This window comes from Corvus kubaryi, unplaced genomic scaffold, assembly GCF_017639235.1.
Source record: "Corvus kubaryi isolate FWS band 111438036 unplaced genomic scaffold, C.kubaryi_AGA036_p1.0 130, whole genome shotgun sequence".
In the NCBI taxonomy this organism is placed as follows: Eukaryota; Metazoa; Chordata; class Aves; order Passeriformes; family Corvidae; genus Corvus; species Corvus kubaryi.
The window spans coordinates 17,390-28,603 of NW_024580665.1; the positions used below are offsets into that span (position 1 = coordinate 17,390).

At 52.4% G+C, this 11,214-nt stretch overlaps 1 protein-coding gene across 1 annotated transcript; it reads right to left on the reverse strand.

Annotated features, from left to right (window-relative positions):
* Nucleotides 1-2,387: 2,387 nt before the first annotated feature.
* On the reverse strand, nucleotides 2,388-10,534 carry LOC121664259. The gene is made up of 2 exons (XM_042027439.1): nucleotides 4,066-10,534; nucleotides 2,388-4,002 (listed from the first exon to the last, which is right to left on the reverse strand). Exons 1-2 carry the CDS (start codon nucleotides 4,841-4,843, stop codon nucleotides 3,512-3,514), a joined length of 1,269 nt encoding a protein of 422 aa, XP_041883373.1. The 5' UTR covers nucleotides 4,844-10,534; the 3' UTR covers nucleotides 2,388-3,511.
* Between the last annotated feature and the right edge of the window lie 680 nt (nucleotides 10,535-11,214).

Sequence of the window (11,214 nt, forward strand, 5' to 3'; positions counted from 1 at the left end):
TCCAGTAGGAATATGTTCATAGCAAAAGTTGTTTAAAAGGCATATTAATTTTGAAGTTGCCAGCTCAAACCTTGCCCCTGTGGGTAGTAAGATGGGGTTGCTCGAAGGATAGCTGTCCCGGTTTGAATTGCTTTCAGAATTCGGTATTTGAGTCTGTGTCTCAGCAGCAACACCTCCTCCTTCCCTCTCCCCCCTCCCGCCAGCAGCTCCAGGAGCGGTAACAGCTCCGGGAGCCACGGGCACCGGGCCAGCACGGCTCTGCCCCGCTATGGGAAGGGCGGAGGCAGAAGGCATGGCACGGTGTCCCAGAGCAGGGATAGCAGGAGTAGAAGCAGGGGTAGGGGCGATGCCGTTGCGTCCCGGGGCGGGACCGCCGCCCCCCGGGATGGGACCGACCGGGGCCGCTCCGGGGACCGTGGGAACAAAGCCAGTACAGCTTTGCCCGGCCCCCACACCAGCGGGGGTTCCTGCCGGCCGTCCAGCCGAGCTCTGCGAAACCTGACTCAAAGCAGAAAGCGGTGACGGCAGCGCCGAGCCGGGGGAGGGAGTGCCCTCGGCTGCGGCCAGCCGGACCGCTCCCCCCGCTCGAAAGAAGCCGCGAAGGAGTTTTGGGAGGAGGGAACTGGCTGCAAGGGTCGGAACAGGCTGTTTGGGGGGTCTGACGGGGCTGAACCGTCAGAACTGTGTGTCAGGGGCTAGACAGGAGCGGCAGGGATAACAGAGGAGTCGCAGGGAGGGAAAGGCGCAGAAGCAGTGACGCCGTAAGCTTGCGACGTACTAAAACCCGGGAAATCATAGCCTTGTAAACTAGGGACATCGGGGGCTGGGAATACCGCGGTGAAAGGCGAGTGATGGAGGGAGTAGGGGCGGGGTCCGCGGGGGCTAAGGCAGGGACGCTCTGCTGGTCAGAGACACGCGGGTAGGATTCTGGGGGGTCAGTTTAGAGCCCAGGCGTAGTCCCCGGAATGGTTTGAGATTCAGAGGTCCTTGTAGTTTCCCCCTGGCACCCAGTGCTTTTAAAAATCTCCATCAGTATTCTGCAGGTAGTATTCTGCAATAACTTTGCTACTGTCTCGTCCCGGTCCAAAGATAAGGTATTATATAATTTCCAGTTCACCATGTCCCAGAAATCATAGGTAGATTTTGGGTTTACAGATGGAAAGTTTTTATCAACCCAGACCAGCAAGTCTATCAGTTCTTTTCTCTGGACATTGGTGTAAGAGTTCTCTTTTAAAAGCGTCATAATTTGGTGAAAAACGTCCCATTTAGTTTTGGACAAATACTGTCCCATCCCCTAAGTTTCCCACAGGAGCCCTTTCTCCCCTCACACTGGAGTCCAGGAAAGCGAAAGCGTAGCGGCTCTTTTGTTTCAAGAGAGAGATCTGCTTCTTTTCAGCAGCTGTTTTTCCTCATGTGGGACTTCCGGCTGGAGGGGCTGCCAGAGCAGTCCCGGAGGATTCTAAAACGTATCCCCTGCCTCTCACTTGGGCACCATTATGCTGGTGATCCCCGACAAACGGGATGGGGGGCTTGGACCAGTGTTCCATGAGCTTTTATTAGTTCATCAGTCTCACATCCAGAGTTGAGACAAAGTTGGTACAGAGCTCACGCTGTCACAGAGACATCCCCAGATTTCCTGGTTGCAAAGCATTCTTAAAAGCTTTTTGGTCAATAGTGTGCTTCTAAAACTAACAGACATCTGTCTTAACCTATCTGTAACAGCGCACATACCGCCATTGTACACAACAGTCCCTTGTTAAGGCTTATATAATAAGATACAACATCCCATTATTAAGCTTAAACTTATCTCCCTAATAAAATATACTTTTTGCAACTTCAACATCCATCTAGGCCAAGCCTAAGAACTAACCATTGTCTTTTAATGTCCTTGCTGCTTATAATCGTATACCCTTCTAATTTTCCCAGGCAAAGCTGAATTTTAAATCCCGTGCTTTATTTCCCGAGGCCTGCTTCTATTTCTCACACCTAAAATCCATTCCACCTTTTGTGATTTCCCACAGGCAAAGAATGAAGCCGCAGAGCACCGGGCTTGCGTGTGCAGTGCACCGAATTGCCCAAGTCCAACAAGGGCTCGTTCACAATCCGAGTTGGCTGAGAGCGTTCTCGCTGCTCCAGAAAGCAAGGCGCAGCCATAGCGCTTGATCCCACAGCGTGGACATAGGCACTTTCCTAGTTGTTCAGCGTTGCAGAGTCCCTGCAGCTAGAGCTCAGCCAGGAGCAGGCGTCAAAGCAGAAGGCTTTCTTAAAGCACCCCTCTCCAAGCAGCCTTCGGAAATTGCAAATCACACTGTGGCTCTGTTCCTTTCTTCAAAGACAGACGCCCGCCTTGCTTTCACTCTTGCAGCTCCCTTGGCAGCCTCCAGATGTAGAAGCCAGTGCTGGGCTGCACCTTCGCCTTCTGCACGTAAGCACCACCAGACTCACTGGTGCACTCTGTTCTTCCCTCCTCCGCTGCATGCCACCGTCGTGTTCTCTGAAAGACGGAGACTGAAGGGAAGCTTCTGGGGGGGGCAACTGCATCGGAGAGCAATTCCCCCTCCTTGCACCCCGGCAGAAGTTTCCCGACAAAGGCCAATCGTCAGCATGAGTCAGAGATCTTCAATGGTCCGATCAATGCCCTGTCCTGCCACACCTCTTGCACTGGGGCATCGGTGTGTTCTCTTTTTGGCTCGGCTTAGGCCGCTTCAGTTTTTCGCCTGTTTGGGTTGCTTTGGTTCATGACCAGAAGATGCGTGAACAGGCTGCAGGAATACAGCCAAAGCAGACCTTTTCTGGTTCTCAGATCCCACCTTAGAGCAGGCCTCGACCATATCTGTTACCTCAGGTTCTCCTGGTAAGGCATCTATGATTTTTCTGCACTCTTTGTTTGCGTTATCTCTCACTAACTGCTTTAACAACAAGAACCTTAACCCATTATCGTCAACCTGCTTCTCGAGAGAAGCAGCGAGTTTTTCTACGAAAGAGAGGTATGACTCTGATCTCCCTTGAACTATTTCAGTATATCGGTTTCTAGGAGCAGACAGCTCTATGGTTTTCAATGGGGCACACATGCTGACCAATTGAGCTTGCTGCAGGATGCTAGAGGGAAAGGCACCCTGAATGTTGGGCTCAGAGAAGGGACCAGTCCCCATAAGAGCATCCATCCCTACTGCACGTCTAGGATCGTCAGCAGGGAGCTGCATATTCCCTAATGCAGCCTTGTCAGCCAGCTTTCTCCAAGTATTTTCAAAAACTGCACATTGCACAGGTTGAAATAGGATTTGACCTAAGTGCCTGATATCAAATGGAGCAAGCAAATCTGTATTTATCACACTTATTATTTGCATAACCTCAGCAGAACTGAGCCCATGTTGTACAACCTTGGATTGTAGATCCTGTGCAACCTTCCAGGCAACTACCTCATGCTTATCACGCTGACCTGAATTTGAGAGAGCCTTATACACTGGGAAAGCTTGGATCTCCCCTTTCAGGGCATCACTGCCATCCTGAACTACAGGCACAGCCTGTGGATGCAGTGTAACAGCTTCCCGGTTACTCTCAGATCCTCAACTCTGCTTGGCATTCCCAGTGTTTCCAATAAATCCCAATCTCCCTCCTCCAGAGCCTGCATCTTAAGTGACTCCCAGAAATGGTTGTAGGGGGTCAGACACACTGTCACAGTGCAGTCTGGGAAGGTCCAGGGGCGAGACTGGAGCAGCCTTTTCTTTTGCCTCCCGGCTACAGCTGCTTTATGACCTGGGGCCAAAGCCTCCTCTGCTTCACTACTCAATGATGAATCGTAGGTTAAAGGCAACTTTGAGGTGCCGTGAATAAACAAAGGCGGATGGGGAGGAACGGACTGACCAGAAGAGAAACTGGCAGCACAAGCTGCAGTTGGCTGTGCTGTGGTTTGAACTGCAGCCTCTTTGTGGGACGCGACCTCGGCCAGGTTCGACTGATCTGGTGCTGGAGCTGCTGTGGCCATCTCCAGTGCTTGCAGCCGCGCACAGAGCCGCTGCCATCTCCTGCGCCGCGGCAGCGTTCGCAGCTGCCGGCGGCCCCTGTGCTGCGGTCGCACCCGGCGCTGCCTCTGGCCAGGACATGGCTGCCACATCCGCCGCCTCTGTCGCTGGACTCGGCTTCGCTGGCGGCTTGAGTGCCGGCGCTGTGCTTGAGTGCTGGTTGCTGGCACTGCAGCCGCGGCTGCCGCCGTGGGTTCCGGGTTTGGAGCTGCTGACCGCGTCACTTCCTGGTTCACCGCGTCTGGCGCGGGGGCGCGGGCGGCGAAGGCACGGCGTGCCCCGCACGGAGGGATGCCTCTGGCTGCTGCAACAGCTGCTTTTGCAAGCTGAGCAGTTCCGATAGATGCCATGATATGTTCAGCAGCTCTGTCAACAGGCAGATGCTGTATTAGAAGGTCGATTGCTTGATTCTGCTTTTCCACAGCACCGTCTGGTGCTGCAGAGGGGGGCAAGCCGCATCCGGGCATTCTCAGTGCGGCAGGCGCGTGTGCAGCACTGTCCGGAGCTACGCCTGCCAAAAAGGTCCATCCAAGCATCCTTGGAGCAGCAGGCACTTGCGCAGATGGGCTAGGAGCCACCATGGCTGTCCAAGATGCCAGGCCACTGAACCGCGGCCCCGAAAAAGCGGTGGCTCCTGCTGAGCCTAATGGCAGGGCGGGCTGTGCGCCCTCCTGCTGCCCCGACACCCCCCCCAGCTTCTCTGCCACCGTGGTGCCCTCGGGTGGCATGGGGTTCTGCGGCAGCGCAGGGTGACCCAGTGCAGGCTCCAGGGCATGCTCTGCCCTGGAACCAGGGGGGATTTTTCGGGTCCACCACCACATGCCCCTGGAGCCAGGTCAATGGGTTCTCCTTCGGATATCTCTCCTTCACTCGCCACCGAGACAGGTGAGCCAGCTCTGCTGCCACAGTCAAGGTCTATCAGCAGGTTAAATAAAAACCGCCAAGTGCGTAATAATTCTATCATTGACGGATCCCCAGATGGAAGGTTGCACTGGATAGCACAGCCTATATCCTGCCACAGCCCAAAATCCAGGGCGGTGTCTCTGTCCGGGGAAATGCCATGCAGGGCAGCCCAGTCTAATAACTCACAAAGTGAATTTTCAGGAATGGAGGTGCGCATTATACTAAAAACACCTTTCCAGACCGTTAACACAGCGTCGGTTTTTAAGCCGCTGTCTGCCATTTTTTCAGTCCCGTCGGACATCCCGGTCCAGAGGGGGGGGAAAGGGAACAGCATACCTCTAAAGAAATTCGGCTTGGCTCACAGCGTGCAGGACACGTCGCAGCATGCAGTTAACGTTGGGGTCACCAAATATTCCTGTATCCCACAGCTGCAGGGAGGAGGAGAGAGATCCAGCAGGCAGGAATTGTGCAGCAACCTTGATTTATTTAATTATTTTACAAATTCTTTTATAGACTTTTTTCTTCATAGTCTAATTGGACAAAGGATCAGCCACACCCTGGGTGGATTGGCTAGAAATCCTAAACATCCACTGTCAAAAAATTTTTCTACTGTACCACAAACATAGTTCTACAAGGTTGCAGGTCTTCATAGTTTATAGAATTTCTGCTACTCTTTTCGTGAGAGAGAAAAGTATCCCATGGGCGTAGAAAGAAGCAAGAAAATTCTTGCTAGCAGCAATATTGTATCCATATGGTGCTGCGTTCAAAACCTTGCACATTGAAAGACTTCTCCAGCAAGTGCTTCTCCCCTGGTGCACTTCGCTGAGCGAGAGCTACATGGGCAGCGTGGACTCAGTGAAACGGAAAGGGTGTCCTTGTAGTTTGAGCTGAGCAAAGAAACCATGCACGGTGCACTGTGGGTGGGTGCAGCATGGACGTGGAAAAGCAGCAAAGTTCAATGCTGTTGCTGGGTTTCTCTTCAGTCTGGACAACGTAGGGGAAGAACGAAGCCACAGAGCACCGGGCTTGTGTGTGCAGTGCACTGAATTGCCCAAGTCCAGCAAGGGCTCGTTCACAATCCAAGTCAGTTGAGAGCGTTCTCGCTGCCCCAGAAACGGAGGTGCAGCCATAGTGCTTCATCCCACAGCGTGGACATAGGCACTTTCCTAGTCGCAGTTTCAGCATTGCAGAGTCCCTTGCAGCTAGAGCTCAGCCAGGAGCAGGCGTCAAAGCAGAAGGCGTTCCTGAAGCACCCCTCTCCAAGCAGCCTTCAGAAAGCGCACATCACACTGTGGCTCTGTGCCTTTCTTCTAAGACAGACGCCCGCCTTGCTTTCACTCTCGCAGCTCCCTTGGCAGCCTCCAGCAGCTGCTCTCCTGGAGAATGGCCCGAGATGTAGAAGCCAGTGCTGGGCTGCACCTTCGCCTTCTGCACGTAAGCACCACCAGACTCACTGGTGCCCTCTGTACTTCCCTCCTCCGCTGCATGCCACCGTCGTGTTCTCCGAAAGACGAAGACTGAAGGGAAGCGCAATTGCTTCCACAGAGAGCTGCAAGAGGACTGGCCATCAGCAGCACGGGTAACTGCCATGGACCTTCCTCCTTCCCAAGGCTATAATGTGAATTCAGCAGGCAGGAGAGTGGCAGCCATGATCGTCTTGCAGCCCGTACGACGAGCACGTGAGCCCGGCACTCCATGGCTTCGTTCTTTGCCTTTTCGAACACGCCATACCTTCGTTTTCCCAGAGGTGTACGGTCATCTGCTTCTCACTCGGAGCACTGTGCCCAGCAGCAAAGCACTGCAGCACATTGCTTCTGCTGAAACTCGCCTGGGCCCTGCCCCTTTGCTTCTAAGCGCTACGTACCACCACATTCTGCCTCTCTGGTCATCCGAATGGAATGGGAAAGCTTCTCGCCTGTGTCTCACACAGAGAACCGTGCCAGGACGACAAGCTCGCCTGGCGTTTGCCCCTGACACTTGCGGGAACTCGTAGCTGCCAGCGCCTTCCAGGGGCAGTCGGCTTTCCGTCACAACCTGCATAGTGCCCGTCAGATGGTGGTGCTGTCTGCTCGCTCCTTCTCGGCCAGAGTGTATGCTGGTGCACACTGCAGTCTGGCAAGGAGCAAAGATCTTCGGTAGACATCTCGCACAGGAGAAAGGTGTCAAGAAAAAACCACGTTCTTCATCAGCCCTCCTCGTGGCCCAGACTGTGGTGCTGCGCTCTAAGCCTTGCACATTGAAAGACTTCTCCAGCAAGTGCTTCTCCCCTGGCGCACTTAGCTGAGCAAGAGCTACATGGGCAGCATGGACTCAGTGAAACGGAAAGGGTGTCCTTGTAGCTTGAGCTGAGCAAAGAAACCATGCATGGTGCACCATGGGTGGGTGCAGCATGCATGCGGAAAAGCGGCAAAGCTCACTGCCATGGCCTGGCTTCTCTTCTGTCTGGACAACGTACGGGGAAGAACGAAGCCGGAGAGCACCGGGCTTGCATGTGCAGTGCACCAAATTGCCCAAGTCCAACAAGGGCTCGTTCACAATCCGAGTTGGCTGAGAGCGTTCTCGCTGCTCCAGAAAGCAAGGCGCAGCCGTAGCGCTTGATCCCACAGCGTGGACATAGGCACTTCCCTAGTTGTTCAGCGTTGTAGAGTCCCTGCAGCTAGAGCTCAGCCAGGAGCAGGCGTCAAAGCAGAAGTCAGTCCTAAAGCTCGCCTTCTCCAAGCAGCCTTCAGAAAGCGCACATCAAGAGCAAGAACATTCTCAGCTGACAGTGATGGTGAACGAGCTTTGAGCTGGACTTTTGCAATCCTGTCCCCAGGCTTCAAATGAGACATACCAGGAGCTGAGAAGGAATGCGCGTAGACCGATGCTGAGGCGTGTAGCTGAAAACGCTGCGAGGAGAAGGGCTTATCTAGCAACTGCTGCTTTCCTGGCATGGGAATTCTTCTGGTGCCTGGATCGTGGTGCTAATTAAGGCTTTTGAATGGAAAGGGGAAGTGTCTTGTGAGCGGTGTGTTGAATCTCACTCACCAAGAGACCTTTAGGATCCGCTGCCTTAAATAAGATGTCCTAGAAGAGAAGAGGCAGTGCTGGCCATCATGTTTCTTACACAGCTTTGAACTGCACACCACACATTTGTACTAAGCTTCCTGATTTCAGCTGCATGCGCTGTTAGGTTTTTGCTCCCTCCCTGACTCCAGCTCCACGATTTTCATCTGGAAACAATAGAGCGGGTTTCACAGTCGCTTCGAAGGAGAGCAACACCATGCGAGCTGGGGCTATGAGCTTTCCTTTCAAACTTAATGTATCATCACATTTTTCTTTCAGTCATGCAGCGCTCCTGAAGCTGAACCTTCTGGAACAACTGTAAATATCGGCCACAAAAGGGACCTGCACAGCAAGCTGTTGCTGATTCCACATTTAACTCGTAGTCTGTGAAAAGCAACACACCCCCCGGAGTTATGCCCTTTCCTGCTCAGCTACATGTCCCATCACTTTCCTTTGCTCTTGCAGAGCCCAGCTTCAAAACTTACGACGTCCAGCTCCCGTACCAAAGCACCTAGAACAAAAAGTAAGTGCTGGCCTTCACCTCAGCCCTGCAGCTTCTAAAGTGCAGCACGCACAGCCCTGTGCGCTCAGCTTTAAGCACCCTCGTGCACTTTCAGTCTCACAGAGTCCAGTCACAAAACTGGAAATCAGCAGCTGCTCCCACAGAAAAGGGTCCTAGAAGAAAAGGGCCATGCTAGAATTCCCTTTTCTTTTGCCGCCTACGAGCTGCACAGCAGACAATGAAACAATTCATCTTCCTTCCCAGCCCCCTGCGCGATCACATTCTTTCAGTCTCGAAGAGCCGGCATCCACAACGGAGCTCTTACACCAACTGCTCCCACACTAACGGTGCCCCGAGAGCAAAGTGCCTGGCTTTTTCCTGAGCACCACGAGCGCTCATAAAAATAACCACACGATGGTGCTGTTGACTTGCAAAAGAACGACCTGCACCTCGCCGAGCTCTAAATCACGCCAAGCTCCAAGCTGGCAACGTGGCTGCTCTCCAATCAACAGTGTCACGACAAAGAGAGACTGCTGATCTTCACCTTCCAAGTGCAAATTCGTATTTGCACCACAGTCAAGGGGCCACACGAATTAATCCTTTGCACTAATAATCTTTTCACTCTCGCAGAGTCCAGCTACAAACTTGAAAACATCTGGCAAAAAACACACCTCACAAATGTGCCAGCTGGGAAAGCTCTTGCCACCTACAACTTCAGCTGAACCCATCCAACTGCAGCCATCCAAGAGAGGAACTATGAGCCCTTCTCAAAAGAAATGGCATCCCCTCCTCCTAAACAGACAACATCCAGGGCCAAAGGATTTACCACCATTTCCCAGAGGACCAGAACAACAAACAGCACTCCCCCACACAGCATGGGGCAATCCCAGCCCTTCCAACTGTGGTGTTGCCATGGGCAGGATGCCCCACTTTCAGGGCCAGCCTCGCTCCAGAACTGCATTATCTTTTTCAGGAACCAGTGTCCTGCACTAGATTCAGAAGCTTTGTACCATGGAAAAGGGATATCCTATTCCAGAGCTCAGCTAATGGACCTTGATCTTCCATGTGCAAGACAGCTCTTTTTTCTCCTATCGCTATCCCAAGCTCCGCAGGCTCTCTGCTGGAGCGCGAGGTGCTGCGATCTTCCAAGAGCATCTTGTTAGCGAATCTGCTCAGCAGGAACAGCCACACACACACACGCGTGCACGCACAAATGCACGGGTAGCTCCAGTAATATGGGTCAATGGCAAAGAGGCAGGAAGAGTCTCTGCATTGAGTTCCAAGGACAGAGGTTTATTGCACCCACACCACAAAGGGATCAAGATGCAAAGACCGAGAACAGTGAAGAACTCAGGTTTAAGTACAGGAGTGGGGCAAGCACCAGAGACCAATGATCTGAGGGCACAGGGGCGGTACAAAGGCGGGACTAGGAAATGGGAACCAATGGGGAAGCTCTGGAGGAGTGGCGAGGGGCAGAGGCCAATGGGGGGAACCTGGAGTGAAGAACTTTCTAGGACATGAAACGTATAAGGTAGCAAGAGGGTGGAACGACCAACAGCCAACCCAAGAAGCAGAACTGGGGTAGATTACTATAACAGAACAAAGCATTCTGGGAGAGGCTTCTTTTCTCACCGTGACCTTGACAGAAGTCTCTGGCACCAGGGACTGTCCTACCAAGAATTCTCTCTGTCCCTTGTACCACAGGCTAAGTGGCCACTACATTTTCCCATTGCAAATTTCATTTCTTGATGTTTTATTCCCACTGCTCATCTGGATCAACTTTGGACACTTTTAGAGGCAAGAGGAACAGAAAAAAACAGATTTGGAGAATATTCAAGACCTAATGTTTAGGATTTAGTATTAAGCCATGTCTAAAGCAGGTTCTTCCTAGTTGTGTTAGGTCTACTGCCAGCTCTTACGATTATACTGAAAGTCCCAAGATGTTTAAAGGTGCAGTTAAAACTCCAGTTCCTGGAGGCAGGTCAGTGTTACAGCGGGGATACTGTAACATGCCTCCATCAAACCAGGAGTCCTGTGGAAAAGAAATATATATGTGGACAGATTCTTGGTAGATGTTTCAGAGATGTTTATTTCCCTAGCCGCATGGCCGGGGCTCTGCCGAGGAACTGCTCAATCACCGGACCAAGGGTCCTTTGCCTGCGCAGGGAAACACAAACCAACCAACGGGAACGAGGCTGACCAGGGGTTAGGGAACCCCGTGCCTCCCCCCCCAGGGTCCCTCTCCCAGGGCTCCATGGCAGGGGGGAGGGACCCCAACATCTCACCCGTTTTATTTTAATAAAAGGAGAATGAAAACAACTGGATAAACATAACAAGAACAGTTTCAAAACAAAACAAGCCACCCTCCTGAGTCTTCAAATGTCCAAACAGATTCTGTGGAACATCTTAGGGCTGACAGAAGGGAGACAGGACTCTCTGAGCATGCTTTGTGGGGAAACTGAGGCAAGAGAGGGTTTAATTTCTTCCCTCCCCCTTTTCATCCCCCACTCGGCATTGGAAAGGGATCTTTGGGGAAACAATTGGCAAAGGTATGGTTTTGTGAGGGAAACCATGGATGAAAAAGCGGATTAGGAATACACTGGGGGTAATAGGACATAGGGTAAAAGGGAAAGGTGGGATTAGGAAAGGGAGACTGTAGGGGGGGTTTACAATGGAGATATTGTCTAACATGACTACGATTTTTAGCATATATACTGCCTTTTACAGGAACACCATCAGGCC

What these genes read in the sequence shown, in the direction of transcription:
- LOC121664259 (XM_042027439.1), bottom strand. Translation starts at nt 4,843, where the DNA reads ATGTGGTGGTGGACCCGAAAAATCCCCCCTGGTTCCAGGGCAGAGCAT. An exon ending in GCGCCGGGTGCGACCGCAGC is followed by an intron (nt 4,003 to 4,065) that starts ACAGGGGCCGCC and finishes GGCTCTGTGCGC; the next exon opens with GGCTGCAAGCACTGGAGATG.